Genomic DNA, 25,000 nt, shown 5'->3' with positions numbered 1-25,000 from the left:
TGATTCCCTGTGTTTGGGAACGTACCTATTGTGAGCACCCTGTGGTGCGTTGGTGCTATTAAAGACGCACAACATTGAACTCTCTGTCTCCTGCTTTTGACTCCACACCCACGACACCCGGAGCATTACAACTCTGCATTATTTGGTGTTCAGAATTACTTGACACATTGGGAAAAAAACAGAGCAAACTAGAATGCTATTTGGCCCTAAACAGAGAGTACACAGTTGTAGAATAACTGACCACTGTGACTGACCCAAACTTAAGGAAAGCTTTGAGTATGTACAGACTGATTGAGCATCGCCTTGCTATTGAGAAAGGCCACCGTAGGCATACCTGGCTCTCAAGGCATACTGCCCACAAAATGCGGTGGAAACTGAGCTGCACTTCCTAACCTCCTGTCCAATGTTTGACTCTAATTAGAGACACATGTTTCCCTCACATTACACAGATCCACAAAGAATTAGAAAACAAACCTGATTTTGATTAACTCCCATATCTACTGGGTGAAATACCACAGTGTACCATCACAGCAGCAAGATGTGTGACCTGTTGCCATGAGAAAAGGGCAACCAGTGAAGAACAAACACCATTGTAAATACAACCCATATTTATGCTTTTTTATTTTCCCTTTTGTACATCGTTACAACACTGAATATAGACATTATATGACATTTGTAATGTCTTTACTCTTTTGAAACTTCTGTGAGTGTAAACTTTTGAATATTATCTACCTCACTTGCTTGGCAATGTTAACACATGTTTCCCATGCCAATAAAGCCCCTTGAATTGAATTGAATTGAGAGACAGAAAGAAAGACAGAGAGAGAAAAAAAGCTCACCTGTGCAGTCTGTCTTCCAGTAACTCGATGTACTTGACAACATTCTCTTTCAGAGTCACTTCTTTTGTGGAGAAAAGACAGAAACAGAGAGTTATTAACAGTTAATAACATATCTATAGAATTACAATATCTCTGCCCTAAGTCTTCCCCTCTCTGTCCCCTACCTACTCTGCCCTCTCCTCTCTCTGTCCCCTATCTACTCTGCCCTCAGTCCTCTCCTCTCTCTGTCCCCTATCTACTCTGCCCTCTCCTCTCTCTGTCCCCTATCTACTCTGCCCTCTCCTCTCTCTGTCCCCTATCTACTCTACCCTAAGTCTTCCCCTCTCTGTCCCCTACCTACTCTGCCCTCTCCTCTCTCTGTCCCCTATCTACTCTGCCCTCAGTCCTCTCCTCTCTCTGTCCCCTATCTACTCTGCCCTCAGTCCTCTCCTCTCTCTGTCCCCTATCTACTCTGCCCTCTCCTCTCTGTCCCCTATCTACTCTGCCCTCTCCTCTCTCTGTCCCCTATCTACTCTACCCTAAGTCTTCCCCTCTCTGTCCCCTACCTGCTCTGCCCTCTCCTCTCTCTGTCCCCTATCTACTCTGCCCTCTCCTCTCTCTGTCCCCTATCTACTCTGCCCTCAGTCCTCTCCTCTCAATTCAATTCAATTCAATTCAAGGGCTTTATTGGCATGGGAAACATGTGTTAACATTGCCAAGCAAGTAAGGTAGATAATATATAAAGTGAAATAAACAATAAAAATTAACAGTAGACATCACACATACAGAAGTTTCAAAACAATAAAGACATTACACATGTCATATTATATATATATATATATATATATATATATATATATATATATATATATATATATATATATATATATATATATATACATACATATATATATATATATATATACAGTGTTTTAACAATGTACAAATGGTAAAGGACACAAGATAAAATAAATAAGCATAGATATGGGTTGTATTTACAATGGTGCGTGTTCTTCACTGGTTGCCCTTTTCTCGTGGCAACAGGTCACAAATCTTGCTGCTCTGATGGCACACTGTGGAATTTCACCCAGTAGATATGGGAGTTTTTCAAAATTGGATTTGTTTTCTAATTCTTTGTGGATCTGTGTAATCTGAGGGAAATATGTATCTCTAATATGGTCATACATTAGGCAGGAGGTTAGGAAGTGCAGCTCAGTTTCCACCTCATTTTGTGGGCAGTGAGCACATAGCCTGTCTTCTCTTGAGAGCCATGACTGCCTACGGCGGCCTTTCTCAATAGCAAGGCTATGCTCGCTGAGTCTGTACATAGTCAAAGCTTTCCTTAATTTTGGGTCAGTCACAGTGGTCAGGTATTCTGCCGCTGTGTACTCTCTGTGTAGGGCCAAATAGCATTCTAGTTTGCTCTGTTTTTTTGTTAATTCTTTCCAATGTGTCAAGTAATTATCTTTTTGTTTTCTCATGATTTGGTTGGGTCTAATTGTGCTGCTGTCCTGGGGCTCTGTAGGGTGTGTTTGTGAACAGAGCCCCAGGACCAGCTTGCTTAGGGACTCTTCTCCAGGTTCATCTCTCTGTAGGTGATGCCTTTGTTGTGGACGGTTTGGGAATCGCTTCCTTTTAGGTGGTTATAGAATTTAACAGCTCTTTTCTGGATTTTGATAATTAGTGGGTATCGGCCTAATTCTGCTCTGCATGCATTATTTGGTGTTCTACGTTGTACACGGAGGATATTTTTCCAGAATGCTGCGTGCAGAGTCTCAATTTGATGTTTGTCCCATTTTGTGAAGTCTTGGTTGGTGAGCGGACCCCAGACCTCACAACCATAAAGGGCAATGGCTCTAAAGGAGGAGAGGACTGCCCTCAGTCCTCTCCTCTCTCTGTCCCCTATCTACTCTACCCTACGTCTTCCCCTCTCTGTCCCCTACCTACTCTGCCCTCTCCTCTCTCTGTCCCCTATCTACTCTGCCCTCAGCCCTCTCCTCTCTCTGTCCCCTATCTACTCTGCCCTCAGTCCTCTCCTCTCTCTGTCCCCTATCTACTCTGCCCTCAGTCCTCTCCTCTCTCTGTCCCCTATCTACTCTGGGATATGGGATATATACTCTGCCCTCAGTCCCCTATCTACTCTGTCAACTATATGTGTGGGGAACAGGAGAACAGGTAGATGACCCTGTTACCTGAAAGACCATCATGCACATCCAAACTCGTCTCCCATCCCAGAGAGGCTCCGCTGGGTTCTACCCCACCAACCACCACCCTCCTGGCCTCATCTACTCACCGTGCTGGGCCTGTCTGGCCTCCAGCTCCAGTTTCAGCTGTTGTTGTTGTGTCTTCATCTTGGCCAAATCCTGGCTGTTAACAAAACTCAGGCTGTGGAGTCTCTTCACTAGCAGCTCCAGCCTGTCTCTTTCTCCGTAGACAGCTCTGATCTCTGCCTTCAGCTCCTTAGCACTGCTGAAGGCATTACCTACAACATAAAAACGCACTGTTGTAACAAAACACAACACAGCTCTCATCTCAACCTTCAGCTCATCATAATGCTGAAGTCACTACCTACAACATAACAACACAGCTCTCATCTCTCCCTTCAGCTCTGCATAATGCTGACGTCACTACCTACAACATAACAACACAGCTCTCATCTCTCCCTTCAGCTCTGCATAATGCTGACGTCACTACCTACAACATAACAACACAGCTCTCATCTCTCCCTTCAGCTCTGCATAATGCTGACGTACCTACCTACAACATAACAACACAGCTCTCATCTCTCCCTTCAGCTCTGCATAATGCTAAAGTCACTACCTACAACATAACAACACAGCTCTCATCTCTCCCTTCAGCTCTGCATAATGCTGACGTCACTACCTACAACATAACAACACAGCTCTCATCTCTCCCTTCAGCTCTGCATAATGCTGACGTCACTACCTACAACATAACAACACAGCTCTCATCTCTCCCTTCAGCTCTGCATAATGCTGACGTACCTACCTACAACATAACAACACAGCTCTCATCTCTCCCTTCAGCTCTGCATAATGCTAAAGTCACTACCTACAACATAACAACACAGCTCTCATCTCTCCCTTCAGCTCTGCATAATGCTGACGTCACTACCTACAACATAACAACACAGCTCTCATCTCAACCTTCAGCTCATCATAATGCTGAAGTCACTACCTACAACATAACAACACAGCTCTCATCTCTCCCTTCAGCTCTGCATAATGCTGACGTACCTACCTACAACATAACAACACAGCTCTCATCTCTCCCTTCAGCTCTGCATAATGCTAAAGTCACTACCTACAACATAACAACACAGCTCTCATCTCTCCCTTCAGCTCTGCATAATGCTAAAGTCACTACCTACAACATAACAACACAGCTCTCATCTCTCCCTTCAGCTCTGCATAATGCTGACGTCACTACCTACAACATAACAACACAGCTCTCATCTCTCCCTTCAGCTCTGCATAATGCTGACGTACCTACCTACAACATAACAACACAGCTCTCATCTCTCCCTTCAGCTCTGCATAATGCTAAAGTCACTACCTACAACATAACAACACAGCTCTCATCTCTCCTTCAGCTCTGCATAATGCTAAAGTCACTACCTACAACATAACAACACAGCTCTCATCTCTTCCTTCAGCTCTGCATAATGCTGACGTCACTACCTACAACATAACAACACAGCTCTCATCTCTCCCTTCAGCTCTGCATAATGCTGACGTACCTACCTACAACATAACAACACAGCTCTCATCTCTCCCTTCAGCTCTGCATAATGCTAAAGTCACTACCTACAACATAACAACACAGCTCTCATCTCTCCCTTCAGCTCTGCATAATGCTGACGTCACTACCTACAACATAACAACACAGCTCTCATCTCTCCTTCAGCTCTGCATAATGCTGACGTCACTACCTACAACATAACAACACAGCTCTCATCTCTCCCTTCAGCTCTGCATAATGCTGACGTACCTACCTACAACATAACAACACAGCTCATCTCTCCCTTCAGCTCTGCATAATGCTAAAGTCACTACCTACAACATAACAACACAGCTCTCATCTCTTCCTTCAGCTCTGCATAATGCTGACGTCACTACCTACAACATAACAACACAGCTCTCATCTCTCCCTTCAGCTCTGCATAATGCTAAAGTCACTACCTACAACATAACAACACAGCTCTCATCTCTCCCTTCAGCTCTGCATAATGCTGACGTCACTACCTACAACATAACAACACAGCTCTCATCTCTCCCTTCAGCTCTGCATAATGCTAAAGTCACTACCTACAACATAACAACACAGCTCTCATCTCTCCCTTCAGCTCTGCATAATGCTAAAGTCACTACCTACAACATAACAACACAGCTCTCATCTCTTCCTTCAGCTCTGCATAATGCTGACGTCACTAGCTGCAAATTGCATCTTCTTTACATCCTGACATGTAACACAGCACAACAACAACACAACATGACACGACACACTACAACACACTACAACACAACACGACACACTATACACTACAACACTACACACTACAACACAATACGACACACTACACACTACAACACACTACACGACACACAAAAACACGACATGACACGACACACTACAACACACTACAACACAACACGACATGACACACTACACACTACAACACACTACAACACGACACACAACAACACGACACACTACAACACAACACTACAACACAACACTACACAACACTACACGACACGACACAATACACACTACAACACGACACACTACACACTACACACTACAACACAACACGACACACTACAACACGACATGACACAACACGACACAACAACACGACACAACGCACTACAACACACTACAACACAACACTACAACACAACACTACACAACACTACACGACACAACACAACAACACACTACAACACGACACAATGCACTACAACACACTACAACACAACACTACAACACAACACTACACAACACTACACGACACGACACAATACACACTACAACACGACACACTACACACTACACACTACAACACAACACGACACACTACAACACGACATGACACAACACGACACAACAACACACTACAACACGACACAACGCACTACAACACACTACAACACAGCACGACACAACACAGCACAACAAGACACACACTACAACACAGCACGACACAACACAGCACAACAAGACACACACTACAACACGACATGACACAACACGACACAACACTACACAACACTACACGACACACTACAACACAACACGACACAATACACACTACAACACGACACACTACACACTACAACACAACACGACACACTACAACACGACATGACACAACACGACACAACGCACTACAACACGACACAACGCACTACAACACGACACAACGCACTACAACACACTACAACACGACACAACGCACTACAACACAGCACGACACAACACAGCACGACAAGACACACACTACAACACAACACGACATGACACAACACAACGCACCACAACACGACACAACACTACACGACACACTACAACACGACACAATACACACTACAACACGACACGAAATGACACGACACACTACAACACAACACGACACAGCAGCTGTATTGTCAGCGTTAGCCACGTTAGCTATGGCTCATCAAGTCCTTAATAGGCAACGTCAATGTGGATTGGTTGATAATGGTGGTGTATCTGTATTGCCAAGGACAGGAAGTAGTGGAGGGAGCGCATTGCTGTCTTGAGTCCCGTGTGGATGTGATGTAGATAAAGAAGTGAGTGTATCTGTTAGAGGAGATTGTACTGTATGGTAAGGAAGTGTCACGCCTGATCTGTTTCACCTGTCCTTGTGATTGTCTCCACCACATCCAGGTGTCGCTGATTTTCCCCAGTGTATTTATCCCTGTGTTTCCTGTCTCTCTGTACCAGTGTATTTATCCCTGTGTTTCCTGTCTCTCTGTACCAGTGTATTTATCCCTGTGTTTCCTGTCTCTCTGTACCAGTGTATTTATCCATGTGTTTCCTGTCTCTCTGTGCCAGTTCATCTTGTATGCTTCCAAGTCAACCAGCATTTTTCCCACCCTCCTGCTTTTTGCATTCTCCTTTTTCTAGTCCTCCTAGTTTTGACCCTTGCCTGTTTCTGGACTCTGTACCCGCCTACCTGACCATTCTGCCTGCCTTGACCACGAGCCTGTCTGCCACTCTGTACCTCCTGGACTCTGATCTGGTATGAACCTTTTGCCTGTCCACGACCACTCTCTTTCCTAACCCATTGGATTAATAAACATTTTACATAGAGGAGTCTCTGGCCACTGGGGCCGTCCGTCCGGCTGCATCTCTTGCCGGTTCAGGGTTTTTCTTTGTGGAGAAGAAGTACAAGACCCTGTGCCTGTGCATTGACTACTGGGGACTAAACAATATCACTGTCAAAAATTGTTACCCCTTACCTCTCCTTGGTGTATGAACCTCTCCAGGGGGCCACCATGTTTTCCAAGTTGGACCTTCGGAATGCCACCTGGTTCTGATACGCGAGGGGGATGAGTGGAAGACAGCCTTCAACACAGCCAGTGGACATTATGAGTACCAGGTCATGCCATTTGGACTCACCAACGCCCCTGCTGTCTTCCAGGCTTTGGTCAATGATGTGCTTCGGGACATGATAAACCGGTTTGTGTTCGTCTACCTGGACAACATCCTGTTTTTTTCACGGTCTGCGTAAGAACATGTTCTTCATGTCAGAAAGGTCATTCAGAGCCTCCTGGAGAACCAACTGTTTGTGAAAGCAAAGAAGTGTGAGTTCCACCACTCTTCTATCACTTTTCTGGGATATGTCATTGCTGAGGGCAATGTTCAGATGGATCCTGGAAAGGTGAATGCAGGGGTGGATTGGTCTCAACCAATGTCCAGAGTGCAGTTGCAACGGTTCCTTGGGTTTGCAAACTTCCACCGCTGTTTCATTTGGGATTACAGCACTCTGGCGGCCCCCATCTCGGCACTCACCTCCCCCAAGGTACCGTTCAAATGGTCTCCAGCAGTCGACAAAGCCTTAGTGGACCTGAAGCATCGGTTCACAACAGCACCCATCCTCATTCATGCGGACCCCTCGGGTCAATTTGTGGTGGAAGTGGATGCTTTGAATGTTGGAGTGGGGGCCATCCTGTCCCAGCGATCTGCCCAGGACCAGAAGCTTCATCCCTGTGCCTTCCTGTCCCATCGTCTCAATCCTGCTGAGAGGAACTATGATGTTGGCAACTGAGACCTCCTGGCGGTTAAGATGTCATTGGAGGAGTGGCGGAACTGGCTGGAAGGAGCAGAATAGCCATTCCTGGTCTGGAACGACCATAAAAACTCCATTCAGCCAAGCGCCTCAACTCAAGGCAGGCCTGGTGGGCCCTCCTGTTTACCAGATTCAACTTTACCATTTCCTACCGTCCTGTGTCTAAAATGTGAAGCCTGATGCTCTCTCCCACCTATATAGTTCCTCTGCCACACCCTCGACTTCTGAAAACCATTTTCCCGACCTCAAGCCTTGCTGCCACTGTGGATTGGGATATTGAGAACCTGGTTCGTGAGGCGCAATGTTCCCAGCCTGGACCTGAAGGGGGCCCGGCTAACCAGCTGTTTGTCCCTAACCCAGTCCGGGCTGACCTGTTGTCCAGGGTCCTGTTGTACACTAGCCTTCCTTGGACAACGTTTCTGGTGGCCAACAATGGTCCCTGACGTCTCTACCTTCGTCACTGCATGCACTGTGTGCTCAACAAGACTCCATGGCAAGACTCCTTCTGGCCTCCTGCAGCTTTTACCGGTTCCTTAACGTCCCTGGTCTCATACATCTCTGGAGTTTGTCACTGGGCTCCCTCCGTCTGATGGCAACACTGTCATTCTAACGGTAGTCGACCGGTTCTCCAAGGCCGCCCATTTCATCCCTCTCCCCAAACGACCTACGGCCCAGCTTATGGTGCAGCATGTCTTCCGGATCCACGGACTCCCGGTAGACATGGTCTCCGATCGGGGTCCTCAGTTCTCCTCTCAGTTCTGGTAGCCATTCTGCACCCTTATTGGGTCATCGGCCAGCCTATCATCCATCCCCAAACTAACGGTCAGCCGGAGCTAGCCAACCAAGACCTGGAGACCACCTTAAAGTGCCTGATCTCAACTGACCCCACTGAGCTGTCAACTGGTCCGCAACACTCTTCCCAATTCTGCCACGTGACTCACCCCATGGAGCACTCGAAAGTGGAATCAGCCTCCACTCTTCCCTGAGCAAGAGGTCAGCGTTCCCTCGGCCCAGATGTTAGTCTATTCTCAAGACCAACTCCAGGTATCGTCGACAAGCGGACTGTCGCCGGACCCCAGCTCCCCGCTACGCATTGGCAAGATGGTATGGCTTTCAACTCGGGATCAGCCCCTTCGGGTAGAGTCCTGCAAGCTGTCTCCCCGGTTCATTGGTGCTTTTCCCATCTCCAGAGTTCCACTACTGCTGTCCGTCTTGTGTTACCCCGTACCCTCCGTATTCACCCTACCTTCCATGTGTCTAGGATTAAGCCTGTGTGCCCTCATCGCCGATTTCCACCGCAGTCAGCCAGGTTGCCTCCCTGGGGGGGGGGGTACAGTCACACCCTGATCTGTTTCACCTGTCCTTGTGATTGTCTCCACCCCCTCCAGGTGTCACTTTTTCCCCAGTGTATTTATCCTTGTGTTTCCTGTCTCTCTGTGCCAGTTCGTCTTGTATGTTTCCAAGTCAACCAGCATTTTCCCCGCCCTGCTGCTTTTTGCATTCTCCTTTTTCTAGTCCTCCTAGTTTTGACCCTTGCTTGTTTCTGGACTTTGAACCCGCCTGACTGACCATTCTGCCTGCCTTGACCACGAGCTTGTCTGCCACTCTGTACCTCCTGGACTCTGATCTGGTTTTCACCTTTATGCCTGTCCACAACCATTCTCTTGCCTACCCCTTTGGATTAATAAACATTGTAAGACTCCAACCATCTGCCTCCTGTATCTGCATTTGGGTCTCGCCTTGTGCCTTGATAGTAAGTGTATATGTTAGAGGGGATGGTAGTGTATGATACTGTATACCACGGATGGGAAACTTTGAAGGGGTGGGGGCCACGACAATCTGAATGCATCATGAGGGGCTGCAGTTGGTCTGTGTACCCACATCCATACACAATATCCCATGAGGTCAAACTGTAAATATGTTTTTACACATTTTTACAAATAGATAGCTTAAGTATCTTGAGTCAATAAGTATTCAACCTTTTAATGCCAAGACTAAATAAGTTCAGGAGCAAATAATAAGTTGCATGGACTGTGTGCAATAATAGTGATTAACATTACTTTGTAGGTTATTAAATTATTCCATGTGTCATTTCATAGTGTTGATGTCCTCTCTATTATTATACAATGTAAAAAGAGTAAAAAATAAAGACCCTGGAATGAGTAGGTGTGTTTAAATGACTGGAACTGTATATATAGAGGTAGAGGTGAATGGTGCATGATATATGTAGAGGTGAATGATATATGTAGAGGTGAATGATATATGTAGAGGTGAATGATATATGTAGTATGATATCTGTGTATGATATATGTAGAGGTGAATGATATATGTAGTATGATATCTGTGTATGATATATGTAGAGGTGAATGATATATGTAGAGGTGAATGATATATGTAGAGGTGAATGATATATGTAGAGGTAGAGGTGTATGATATATGTAGAGGTGTATGATATATGTAGAGGTGTATGATATATGTAGAGGTATATGATATATGTAGAGGTGAATGATATATGTAGAGGTATATGATATATGTAGAGGTATATGATATATGTAGAGGTGTATGATATATGTAGAGGTATATGATATATGTAGAGGTATATGATATATGTAGAGGTATATGATATATGTAGAGGTAGAGGTAGAGGTATATGATATATGTAGAGGTATATGATATATGTAGAGGTGTATGATATATGTAGAGGTATATGATATATGTAGAGGTGAATGATATATGTAGAGGTATATGATATATGTTGAGGTATATGATATATGTAGAGGTATATGATATATGTAGAGGTATATGATATATGTAGAGGTAGAGGTAGAGGTACATGATATATGTAGAGGTGAATGATATATGTAGAGGTGTATAATATATGTAGAGTTGAATGATATATGTAGTATGATATATGTAGAGGTGAATGATATATGTAGAGGTGAATGATATATGTAGAGGTGAATGATACATGTAGAGGTGTATGATATATGTAGAGGTGAATGATATATGTAGAGGTATATGATATATGTAGAGGTATATGATATATGTAGAGGTGAATGATATATGTAGAGGTAGAGGAAGAGGTGAATGATATATGTAGAGGTGAATGATATATGTAGAGGTATATGTAGAGGTATATATATATGTAGAGGTATATGATATATGTAGAGGTGAATGATATATGTAGAGGTAGAGGTATATGATATATGTAGAGGTGAATGATATATGTAGAGGTGAATGATATATGTAGAGGTGTATGATATATGTAGAGGTATATGATATATGTAGAGGTAGAGGTAGAGGTATATGATATATGTAGAGGTATATGATATATGTAGAGGTATATGATATATGTAGAGGTATATGATATATGTAGAGGTATATGATATATGTAGAGGTGAATGATATATGTAGAGGTGTATGATATATGTAGAGGTGTATGATATATATAGAGGTATATGATATATGTAGAGGTATATGATATATGTAGAGGTATATGATATATGTAGAGGTATATGATATATGTAGAGGTGTATGATATATGTAGAGGTATATGATATATGTAGAGGTATATGATATATGTAGAGGTGAATGATATATGTAGAGGTGAATGGTGTATGATATATGTAGAGGTGTATGTGTATGATATCTGTAGAGGTGAATGATATATGTAGAGGTGAATGATATATGTAGAGGTGTATGACATATGTAGAGGTGAATGATATATGGAGAGGTGTATGATATATGTAGAGGTGTATGATATATGTAGAGGTGTATGATATATGTAGAGGTGAATGGTATATGTAGAGGTGAATGGTATATGTAGAGGTGTATGATATATGTAGAGGTGTATATATGTAGAGGTATATGATATATGTAGAGGTATATGATATATGTAGAGGTGAATGATATATGTAGAGGTATATGATATATGTAGAGGTATATGATATATGTAGAGGTATATGATATATGTAGAGGTATATGATATATGTAGAGGTAGAGGTAGTAGAGGTATATGATATATGTAGAGGTGAATGATATATGTAGAGGTGTATGATATATGTAGAGGAGGTGAATGATATATGTAGTATGATATATGTAGAGGTATATGATATATGTAGAGGTGAATGATATATGTAGAGGTGTATGATATATGTAGAAGTGAATGATATATGTAGTATGATATATGTAGAGGTGAATGATATATGTAGAGGTGAATGATATATGTAGAGGTGTATGATATATGTAGAGGTAGAGGTGTATGATATATGTAGAGGTAGAGGTTTATGATATATGTAGAGGTATATGATATATGTAGAGGTAGAGGTATATGATATATGTAGAGGTGAATGATATATGTAGAGGTGTATGATATATGTAGAGGTGAATGATATATGTAGTATGATACATGTAGAGGTGAATGATATATGTAGAGGTGAATGATATATGTAGAGGTGAATGATATATGTAGAGGTGTATGATATATGTAGAGGTGAATGATATATGTAGAGGTGTATGATATATGTAGAGGTGAATGATATATGTAGAGATGTATGATATATGTAGAGGTAGAGGTGAATGATATATGTTGAGGTGTATGAAATATGTAGAGGTGTATGATATATGTAGAGGTGAATGATATATGTAGAGGTGTATGATATATGAGATGTATGATATATGTAGAGGTAGAAGTGTATGATATATGTAGAGGTGAATGATATATGTAGAGGTGTATGATATATGTAGAGGTGTATGATATATGTAGAGGTGTATGATATATGTAGAGGTAGAAGTGTATGATATATGTAGAGGTGAATGATATATGTAGAGGTGTATGATATATGTAGAGGTGTATGATATATGTAGAGGTGAATGATATATGTAGAGGTGAATGATATATGTAGAGGTGTATATATGTAGAGAGGTGAATGATATATGTAGAGGTGAATGGTATATGTAGAGGTGAATGGTGCATGATATATGTAGAGGTGAATGATATATGTAGAGGTGTATGATATATGTAGAGAGTGAATGATATATGTAGAGGTGAATGGTGCATGATATATGTAGAGGTGAATGATATATGTAGAGGTGTATGATATATGTAGAGGTGAATGATATATGTAGAGGTAGAGGTGTATGATATATGTAGAGGTGTATGATATATGTAGAGGTGAATGATATATGTAGAGGTGAGGTGTATGATATATGTAGAGGTGTATGATATATGTAGAGGTGAATGATATATGTAGAGGTGTATGATATGTATGTATATATGATGTAGAGGTGTATGATATATGTAGAGGTGTATGATATATGTAGAGGTAGAGAGGTATGTATGATATATGTAGAGGTGAATGATATATGTAGAGGTGAATGATATATGTAGAGGTGTATGATATATGTAGAGGTGTATGATATATGTCGAGGTGAATGATATATGTAGAGGTGTGGTGCATGATATATGTAGATATATGATATATGTAGAGGTGTATGATATATGTAGAGGTGATATATGATATATGTAGAGGTGAATGATATATGTAGAGGTGAATGATGATATATATATGTAGAGGTGAATGATATATGTAGAGGTAGAGGTGTATGATATATGTAGAGGTGAATGGATAAGAGGTGATGATATATGTAGAGAGTTAGAGGTGTATGATATATGTAGAGGTGTATGATATATGTAGAGGTGAATGATATATGTAGAGGTGTATGATATATGTAGAGGTGTAATGATATATGTAGAGGTGAATGATATATGTAGAGGTGATATGATATATGTAGAGGTGAATGATATATGTAGAGGTGTGAATGATATATGTAGAGGTTTATGATATGTAGAGGTGAATGATATATGTAGAGGTGTGTATGATATATGTAGAGGTGATATGATATGATATATGTAAGGTGAATGATATATGTAGGTGAATGGTGTATGATATATGTAGAGGTGTATGATATATGTAGAGGTGTAGAGGTGATATATATGTAGAGGTGAATGATATATGTAGAGGTGTATGATATATGTAGAGGTTTATGATATATGTAGAGGTGAATGATATATGTAGAGGTGAATGATATATGTAGAGGTGATATATGTAGAGGTGATATATATATATGTAGAGGTATGATATATGTAGAGGTGAATGATATATGTAGAGGTGAATGATATATGTAGAGGTTTATGATATATGTGAATGATATATGTAGAGGTGTATGTTTATGATATATGTAGAGGTGAATGATATATGTAGAGGTGATGATATATGTAGAGGTGTAACGATATATGTAGAGGTGTATGATATATGTAGAGGTGTATGATATATGTAGAGGTGAATGATATATGTAGAGGTTTATGATATATGTAGAGGTGAATGATATATGTAGAGGTGAATATGATATATGTAGAGGTGTATGATATATGTAGAGGTGTATGATATATGTAGAGGTGAATGATATATGTAGAGGTGATATGTAGAGGTGATATATATGTAGAGGTGTATGATATATGTAGAGGTGTATGATATATGTAGAGGTGTATGATATGTAGAGGTGTATGATATATGGAGGTGTATGATATATGTAGAGGTGTATGATATATGTAGAGGTGTATGATATATGTAGAGGTGTATGATATATGTGAGGTATGATATATGTAGAGGTGTATGATATATGTAGAGGTGTATGATATATGTAGAGGTGTATGATATATGTAGAGGTGTATGATATATGTAGAGGTGAATGATATATGTAGAGGTTTATGATATATGTAGAGGTGAATGATATATGTAGAGGTGTATAATATATGTAGAGGTGTATGATACATGTAGAGGTGTATGATATATGTAGAGGTGTATGATATATGTAGAGGTAGAGGTGATTGATATCTGTATAGCCAGGTACCTGAGATGGCGGCTAGCTTGGCTTCGTGGAGAGCCAGGAGTTGAGTCTCTGTCTCACTGACTTTCCTTCTCAGACTTCCTCCCAACCTCTGACTCATCACTACCTAGAGAAGGATGAAGGAAAGAAGAGAGGGAGGGTCAGATGACACATTAATCATTATAGTACAGTATATAACATCTTCCTAATATGGAGTTGCACCTCTTTTTAACCTCAGAACTGCCTCGGTTTGCCATAGGCTCTACAAGGTGTTCAAAAGCATTCTACAGGAATGCTGGCCATGTTGACTCCAATGCTTCCCACAAATGTGACTCGTTTCAGGAATTTAGGAGCATATCACACGTCACTACTTCACAGGAGAGCCGTTTGAATGTAAACTTTATTTTTTATCAAAAGTCATTTTTTGGCAGAAATGCCTACTGGAACATGTGAGCTTTCATGTGCCTTAATTACAAACGTGTATGCCATCTGTAAATACGAATACAATTGTTATATTACAAGCTACAAAAAAGTCAGCAACCTTCTCGCTAGCCATGATTGGCTGAGAAAATGAGTGGGCTAGACATGCCGAGAGTTGGGATTGGTCTGCCATATAACATGCTTCTGTCTATTTGATCTGGTCAGTATGTGTAGGTAAACCTGTCTAACGCGGCTTTAAAAAATATATATCACTTAGTAGAACTGCATAAGTGTTGCTCTCCACTTTCTGGAGGACCGAGTTTTGAAATCAGTGGAATTAGAGTCTGATAGCTAAGGAGTTGGAGAAAACAACTGTCTCTGGATTACATCTTCAACTAAGGGCAACCATGGCATCCAACCATGAATAATGTATACGGGTAAGATAATCTAGCGAGCTACATTTTCAGACATGATCTGTTTCTAATTTTGACAAAGTCGTTTTAATGTCAAGTCAAAGTGTACTGTTAGCTAGCTAGCTAACGTTAGCTGGCTGGCTTGCTAGCTAACGTTACGTGGTTGATCTTATCTGAGTGTGCCAGAATGCAGAATAACTGACACATTTACGAACGCTCAACATGGCGGATGTCAGACACATTTACGAACGCTCAACATGGCGGATGTCAGTAAACATTTGAAAAAAAACATGAATTGTTCCCAACGTTAGCCAGGTAGTTTGGGTGCTTGACTGTTGTTAGTACAGAAGTCTCGGATCAACCCTGAACAAGATGGGTGGGGCTAAAGCTTAAGATGAAAGGTGCTGAACAAAGAAGAGCTCTCCAGTAGGTGTACCAAAACATACAATGCCATTTTCTCAAAAGTGAAGTTACAAGTTTATCAACTTTCAAAGCAGAATGACTTTCCCAATGTTCCTTAAATACAGTGTATGATTTACCATTTGAAGCTCTGTGTCTCTGCTTTTATCCAATGTAAAAAACACCATTTCTAATTTTGCAATGTGAGACCTAATCAAGTTGGAAGGATGTCTTTTGGGTAGTGGACCTTTCTTGATACACACGGGAAACTGTTGTGTGGAAAATCCAGCAGCTTTGTAGTTCTTGACACAAACCGGTGAGCCTGGCACCTACTACAATACCCCATTCAAAGGCATGTAAATATTTTGTCTTGTCCATTCACCCTCTGAATGGCGCACGTACACAATCCATGTCTCAATTGTTTTTAATAGGCTTAAAATGATTCTTTAACCCGTCTCTTCCCCTTCACCTACACTGACTGAAGTGGATATAACAGGTGACATCAATAAGGGATCATAGCTTTCACCTGGATTCAACTGGTCAGTCTGTCCTGGAAATAACAGGTTTTATTTTTATTTTTTATTTATCCATTATTTTACCAGGTAAGTTGACTGAGAACACATTCTCATTTACAGCAACGACCTGGGGAATAGTAACAGGGAGAGGAAGGGGATGAATGAGCCCAATTGTAAACTGGGGATTATTAGGTGACTGTGATGGTTTGAGGCCAGATTGGGAATTTAGCCAGGACACCGGGGTTAACACCCCTACTCTTACAATAAGAGCCATGGGATCTTTAGTGACCTCAGAGAGTCAGGACACCAGGGTTAACACCCCTACTCTTACAATCAGTACATGGGATCTTTAGTGACCTCAGAGAGTCAGGACACCGGGGTTAACACCCCTACTCTTACGATAAGTGCCATGGGATCTTTAATGACCTCAGAGAGTCAGGACACCGGGGTTAACACCCCTACTCTTACGATAAGTGCAATGGGATCTTTAGTGACCACAGAGAGTCAGGACATGTTTTTTAATGTTTTATACACGTTATAGAGAGCTCACTATACAGACTTACACAGAGGAGGAAGGAGTAGTGATTGAGAACAAACCAGTACAGCCTTTTAAAACAAGCCTTGTTGCTTTGGACACTAAGAACAGATTTACAATCCCCTTTCATTCGGGAATGGATATGAAGAATGTGTTCTGTGATCATTAGAGATGATTAACTTTGAATGCAGAAGATACATTTCCAACAAATCAAATCAAATTTTATTTGTCACATGCACATGGTTAGCAGATGTTAATGCGAGTGTAGCGAAATGCTTGTGCTTCCAGTTCCGACAATGCAGTAATAACCAACAAGTAATCAAACTAACAATTCCAAAACGAATTTCTTATACACAGTGTAAGGGGATAAAGAATATGTACATAAAGATATGAATGAGTGATGGTGCAGAGCAGCATAGGCAAGATACAGTAGATGGTATTCAGTACAGTATATACATATGAGATGAGTATGTAAACAAAGTGGCATAGTTAAAGTGGCTAGAGATACATGTATTACATAAGGATGCAGTAGATGATAGACTACAGTATATACGTATGCATATGAGATGAATAATGTAGGGTATGTAAACGTTACATTAGGTAGCATTGTTTAAAGTGGCTAGTGATATATTTTACCTCCTTTCCCATCAAATCCCATTATTGAAGTGGCTGGAGTTGAGTCAGTGTGTTGGCAGCAGCCACTCAATGTTAGTGGTTGCTGTTTAACAGTCTGATGGCCTTGAGATAGAAGCTGTTTTCAGTCTCTCGGTCCCAGCTTTGATGCCTGTACTGACCTCGCCTTCTGGATGATAGCGGGGTGAACAGGCAGTGGCTCGGGTGGGTGTTGTCCTTGATGATCTTTGTGGCCTTCCTGTAACATCGGGTGGTGTAGGTGTCCTGGAGGGCAGGTAGTTTGCCCCCAGTGATCGTTGTGCTGACCTCACTACCCTCTGGAGAGCCCCTTCGGTTTGTGGCCGGAGCAGTTGCCGTACCAGGCGGTGATACAGCCCGCCAGGATGTTCTCAATTGTGCATCTGTAGAAGTTTGTGAGTGCTTTTGGTGACAAGCCGAATTTCTTCAGCCTCCTGAGGTTGAAGAGGCGCTGCTGCGCCTTCTTCACGATGCTGTCTGTGTGAGTGGACCAATTCAGTTTGTCTGTGATGTGTATGCCGAGAACTTAAAACTTACTACCCTCTCCACTACTGTTCCATCGATGTGGATAGTGTTCCCTCCGCTGTTTCCTGAAGTCCACAATCATCTCCTTAGTTTTGTTGACGTTGAGTGTGAGGTTATTGTCCTGACACCACACTCCGAGGGCCCTCACCTCCTCCCTGTAAGCCGTCTCGTCGTTGTTGGTAATCAAGCCTACCACTGTTGTGTCGTCCGATAAACTTGATGATTGAGTTGGAGGCGTGCGTTGCCGCGCAGTCGTGGGTGAACAGGGAGTACAGGAGAGGGCTCAGAACGCACCCTTGTGGGGCCCCAGTGTTGAGGATCAGCGGGGTGGAGATGTTGTTGCCTACCCTCACCACCTGGGGGCGGCCGTCAGGAAGTCCAGTACCCAGTTGCACAGGGGGGGTCGAGCCCCAGGGTCTCGAGCTTGATGACGAGCTTGGAGGGTACTATGGTGTTAAATGCCGAGCTGTAGTCGATGAACAGCATTCTCACATTCCTCTTGTCCAGATGGGTTAGGGCAGTGTGCAGTGTGGTTGAGATTGCATCGTTTGTGGACCTATTTGGGCGGTAAGCAAATTGGAGTGGGTCTAGGGTGTCAGGTAGGGTGGAGGTGATATGGTCCTTGACTCGTCTCAAAGCACTTCATGATGACGGAAGTGAGTGCTACGGGAGGTAGTCGTTTAGCTCAGTTACCTTAGCTTTCTTGGGAACAGGAACAATGGTGGCCCTCTTCAAGCATGTGGGAACAGCGGACTGGTATAGGGATTGATTGAATATGTCCGTAAACACACCAGCCAGCTGGTCTGCGCATGCTCTGAGGGCGCGGCTGGGGATGCCATCTGGGCCTGCAGCCTTGCGCGGTTAACATGTTTAAATGTTTTACTCACCTCGGCTGCAGTGAAGGAGAGACCGCATGTTTCCGTTGCAGGCCGTGTCAGTGGCACTGTATTGTCCTCAAAGCGGCAAAAAAGTTATTTAGTCTGCCTGGGAGCAAGACATCCTGGTCCGTGACTGAGTTGGATTTATTTTTATAGTCCGTGATTGACTGTAGACCCTGCCACATACCTCTTGTGTCTGAGCCGTTGAATTGGGATTCTACTTTGTCTCTGTACTGACGCTTAGCTTGTTTGATAGCCTTACGGAGGAATAGCTGCACTGTTTGTATTCGGTCATATTACCAGTCACCTTGCCCTGATTAAAAGCAGTGGTTCGCGCTTTCAGTTTCACGCGAATGCTGCCATCAATCCACGGTTTCTGGTTAGGGAATGTTTAATCGTTGCTATGGGAACGACATCTTCAATGCACGTTCTAATGAACTCGCACACCGAATCAGCGTATTCGTCAATGTTGTTGCCTGACGCAATACTTAAACATGTCCCAGTCCACGTGATGGAAGCAGTCTTGGAGTGTGGAATCAGCTTGGTCGGTCCATCGTTGGACAGACCTCAGCGTGGGAGCTTCTTGTTTCAGTTTCTGTCTGTAGGCAGGGATCAGCAAAATGGAGTCGTGGCAGCTTTTCCGAAAGGGGGGCGGGACAGGGCCTTATATGCGTCGCGGAAGTTAGAATAACAGTGATCCAAGGTTTTGCCAGCCCTGGTGGCGCAATCGATATGCTGATACATTTTAGGGAGTCTTGTTTTCAGATTAGCCTTGTTAAAATCCCCAGCTACAATGAATGCAGCCTCAGGATGTATGGATTCCAGTTTGCAAAGAGTCAAATAAAGTTCGTTCAGAGCCATCGATGTGTCTGCTTGGGGGAATATATTCGGCTGTGATTATAATCGAAGAGAATTCTCTTGGTAATAATGCGGTCGACATTTGATTGTGAGGAATTTTAAATCAGGTGAACAGAAGGATTTGAGTTCCTGTATGTTTCTGTGATCACACCACGTCTCGTTAGCCATAAGGCATACGCCCCCCGCCCCTCTTCTTACCAGAAAGATGTTTGTTTCTGTCGGCGCGATGCGTGGAGAAACCCGCTGGCTGCACCGACTCCGATAGTGTCTCTCCAGTGAGCCATGTTTCCGTGAAGCAAAGAACGTTACAGTCTCTGATGTCCCTCTGGAATGCTACCCTTGCTCGGATTTCATCAACCTTGTTGGCAAGAGACTAGACATTGGTGAGAAGAATGCTAGGAAGTGGGCACGATGTGCCCGTCTCCGTAGTCTGACCAGAAGACCGCCTGTTTCCCTCTTTACGAAGTCGTTTTTTGGGTCGCCGGCTGGGATCCATTCCGTTGTCCTGGTTGAAGGGCAGAACACAGGATCCGCTTCGCGAAAGTCATATTCTTGGTCGTACTGATGGTGAGTTGACGCTGATCTTGACGCTGATCTTATATTCAGTAGTTCTTCTCGACTGTATGTAATGAAACCTAAGATGACCTGGGGTACTAATGTAAGAAATAACACGTAAAAAAACAAAAAACTGCATAGTTTCCTAGGAACGCGAAGCGAGGCGGCCATCTCTGTCGGCTCCGGAAGTTGATACAATGAGCTGGAGCAGCTTTTCCTTCTAATGGGCAAAAATCCCAGTGGCTAGATGCGCCAAGCTTGTAGAGACACACCCTAAGAACTTGCAGCTGTAATTGCAGCAGAAAGATGGCTCTACAAAGTATTGACTTCCACGGTGAATAGTTATGCATGCCAAGTTCTGTTTTTTTGTCTAATTTCTTGTTTGTTTCACAATAAAAAATACTTTGCAACTTCAAAGTAGTAGGCATGTTGTGGAAATCAAATGATAAGAATCACCCAAAAATAAATAAATAAAAATAGTTTCCTAGGAATGTTATGCCGGCCATCTCTGTCGTTCTTATGCTTCACGCTTCACTTCCTGTTTCTGTGTAACTGCTCTGCTTTACTCTGCTCTGCTTTACTCTGCTCTGCTTTGCTCTGCTGTGCTTTGCTCTGCTCTGCTCTGCTGTGCTTTACACTGCTGTGCTTTACCCTGCTGTGCTTTACCCTGCTGTGCTTAAGTGCTCTGCTTAACTCTGCTCTGCTCTGCTCTGCTGTGCTTTACCCTGCTCTGCTTTACCCTGCTCTGCTTTACCCTGCTCTGCTTTACCCTGCTCTCCTGATGTTTACCTTGCTCTGCTTTACTCTGCTCTGCTTTGCTCTGCTGTTTGCTCTGCTGTGCTTTGCTTTGCTCTGTATTACTCTGCTCTGCTCTGCTGTGCTTTACCCTGCTGTGCTTTACCCTAGCTGTGCTTTACTCTGTCTCTCATTCTTTACTCTGTTCTACATCTGCTCTGCTTTACTCTGCTCATTCACTCTTTACCCTGCTCTGCTTCCCCTCTGCTTAGGTCTCTGCTCTGCTCTGTTCCTGCTTTTAAGTCTGCTCTGTTTGTGCTTTTGAACCAGCTCTGTATTACTCTCGCTTTGCTTCCACTGCTCTGCTCTGCTCTGCTGTGCTTTAGTCTGCTGTGCTTTTGTCACGCCCTGGTCTATATTTATTATGTTATATTCATTTATTGTCAGGCCAGTTGGAAGATGGATTTATGCCATTGTGTTTTCATTGGGGAACTTGTGTGGGGTGTATAGATTAGTCTATGGCTGCCTCACCAAGTACATAACAGAAGAATCAGACCAAGAATGGACCCAGCGGCCCGGACCTCTTCACTCCGCCGTCGAGATCCAGGGAGCGATGCTAGGTAGACACGAGGAGGAATTGTCTGCTGCTCGACATGCCGTTGAGACCCTGCCGTCCAGTCTCCGACCTCACAAGACTGGTTCACCAACTCCACTCGATCCACCGCCCCACTTCCAGGGTTTCCGAGTCTCCGGAGCCCAGGACTAACAACCCGCCCCTGTTACTCTGGGGAGCCGACTGAGTGCCGCCATTCCTCACTCAGTGTGATGTGGTGTTCTCTCTCCAGCCCAACACTTACTCCAGGAGCGTACCCGCATCGCTCTACGCCATTTCTCTCCTTACCGGACGGGCGCGTGAGTGGGGCACGGCAATCTGGTAGGCGAGGGCTGAGTGTATTAACCAGTTTCAGGACTTTTAAGGAGGAGATGATACGGGTTTTTGACCGTTCTGTTTTTGGGGAGGAGGCTTCCAGGGCCCTGTCTTCCCTATGTCAGGGGAATCGATCCATAACGGATTATTCTATTGAGTTTCGCGACTCCGCTGCCTCTAGTGACTGGAACGAGCCGGCTTTGCTCGCTCGTTTTCTGGAGGGTCTCCTCGCCGAGGTTAAGGATGAGATCCTCTCCCGGGAGGTTCCTTCCAGTCTGGACTCCTTAATAGCCCTCGCTATTCGCATAGAGCGACGGTTTGATCTTCGTCGCCGAGCTCGTGGAAAGGAGCTCGCGTTCTCCGTTGCTCCCCTCTCCACATCACTGCCACCTGCCGCATCACTGCCACCCTCCTCCGCCGGCTCGGATGCTGAGCCTATGCAGCTGGGGGGTATCCGCATCTCGGCCAAGGAGAAGGAACGGAGAATCACCAATCGCCTCTGTCTCTACTGCGGCTCCGCTGGTCATTTTGTCACCTCATGTCCAGTAAAAGCCAGAGCTCATCAGTAAGAGGAGGGCTACTGGTGAGCGCAACTACTCAGGCCTCTCCTTCTGGATCACGCACTACCTTTCCGGTCCATCTCCGCTGGCCCGGTTCATCTGCTTCCTGCAGTGCCTTGATAGACTCTGGGGCGGAGGGCTGTTTTATGGACGAGACCTGGGCTCGGGAACATGACATTCCTCTCAGACAGTTAGGGGAGCCCACGGCCTTGTTCGCTTTAGATGGTAGTTCTCTCCCCAAGATTCAGCGTGAGACGCTGCCTTTAACCCTCACTGTCTCTGGTAATCATAGCGAAACCATTTCTTTTTTAATTTTTCGTTCACCTTTTACACCTGTTGTTTTGGGTCATCCCTGGCTAGTGCGCCATAACCCTTCTATTAATTGGTCTAGTAATACTATCCTATCCTGGAATGTTTCTTGTCATGTGACCTGTTTAATGTCTGCTATCCCTCCTGTTTCCTCTGTCTCTTCTTCACAGGAGGAGCCTGGCGATTTGACAGGGGTGCCGGAGGAGTATCACGATCTGCGCACGGTGTTCAGTCGTTCCAAGGCCACTTCTCTCCCTCCACACCGGTCGTATGACTGTAGTATTGATCTCCTTCCGGGAACTACTCCCCCCGGGGTAGATTATACTCTCTGTCGGCTCCCGAACGTAAGGCTCTCGAGGATTATTTGTCGGTTTCGCTCGACGCCGGTACCATAGTCTCCTCCTCCTCTCCCGCCGGAGCGGGGTTTTTTTTTGTTCAGAAGAAGGACGGGTCCCTGCGCCCATGCGTGGATTATCGAGGGCTGAATGACATAACAGTTAAGAATCGTTATCCGCTTCCTCTTATGTCTTCAGCCTTCGAGATCCTGCAGGGAGCCAGGTTTTTCACCAAATTGGACCTTCGTAACGCCTACCATCTCGTGCGCATCAGGGAGGGGGACGAGTGGAAGACGGCGTTTAACACTCCGTTAGGGCACTTTGAATACCGGGTTCTTCCTTTCGGCCTCGTTAACGCTCCAGCTGTCTTTCAGGCACTAGTTAACGACGTCCTGAGAGACATGCTGAACATTTTTGTTTTCGTTTACATGGACGATATCCTGATTTTTTCACCGTCTCTCTCGATTCATGTTCAGCACGTGCGACGCGTCCTCCAGCGCCTTTTGGAGAACTGTCTTTATGTGAAGGCTGAGAAGTGCACTTTTCATGCCGCCTCTGTCCCTTTTCTCGGTTCCGTTATTTCCGCTGAGGGCATTAAGATGGATCCCGCTAAGGTCCAGGCTGTCATTGATTGGCCCGTTCCTAAGTCACGCGCCGAGCTGCAGCGCTTTCTGGGCTTCGCTAATTTCTATCGTCGTTTCATCCGTAACTTCGGTCAGGTGGCAGCTCCCCTCACAGCCCTTACTTCTGTTAAGACGTGCTTTAAGTGGTCCGTTTCCGCCCAGGGAGCTTTTGATCTTCTTAAGAATCGTTTACATCCGCACCTATTCTTGTTACACCTGACATCTCTAGTCAGTTTGTTGTTGAGGTTGACGCGCCAGAGGTGGGCGTGGGAGCCATTCTTTCTCAGCGTCTCTCTCTGACGGCAAGGTCCATCCTTGCGCGTTTTTCTCTCATCGCTATCGCCGTCAGAACGTAACTATGATGTTGGTAATCGCGGAACTGCTCGCCATCCGCTTAGCCCTAGGCGAATGGCGACAGTGGTTGGAGGGGGCGACCGCTCCTTTGTCGTTTGGACTGACCATAGGAACCTTGAGTACATCCGTTCAGCCAAACGACTTAATGCGCGTCAGGCTCGTTGGGCTCTGTTTTTCGCTCGTTTCGAGTTTGTTATTTCTTATCGTCCGGGCTCAAAAACACTAAGCCTGATGCTTTATCTCGTCTCTTCAGTTCTTCTGAGGTCTCCACCGACCCCGAGGGGATTCTCCTGAAGGGCGTGTTGTCGGGTTGACTGTCTGGGGAATTGAGAGGCAGGTAAAGCAAGCACTCGCCTCACACTCCG

The 25,000-nt window shown here is 44.0% G+C and overlaps 1 protein-coding gene across 1 annotated transcript in view; it reads right to left on the bottom strand.

The window, feature by feature from the left end:
- Positions 1–15,163, bottom strand: part of LOC135523340 (disrupted in schizophrenia 1 protein-like) — an 84,051-nt gene extending 68,888 nt beyond the window's left edge. The window contains exons 1-3 of the mRNA XM_064949949.1: positions 15,067–15,163; positions 3,112–3,300; positions 840–900 (exon numbers count right to left, since the gene is read on the bottom strand). Of these exons, the coding sequence (XP_064806021.1) occupies positions 840–900; positions 3,112–3,300; positions 15,067–15,163 (347 nt within the window). The remainder of the gene's footprint in view (positions 1–839; positions 901–3,111; positions 3,301–15,066) is intronic.
- Between the last annotated feature and the right edge of the window lie 9,837 nt (positions 15,164–25,000).

This window comes from Oncorhynchus masou, chromosome 31, assembly GCF_036934945.1.
Source record: "Oncorhynchus masou masou isolate Uvic2021 chromosome 31, UVic_Omas_1.1, whole genome shotgun sequence".
Taxonomy (NCBI): domain Eukaryota; kingdom Metazoa; phylum Chordata; class Actinopteri; order Salmoniformes; family Salmonidae; genus Oncorhynchus; species Oncorhynchus masou.
The sequence above is the reverse complement of the archived record's forward strand: the minus strand, read 5'-3'. Positions and strand labels throughout refer to the sequence as shown.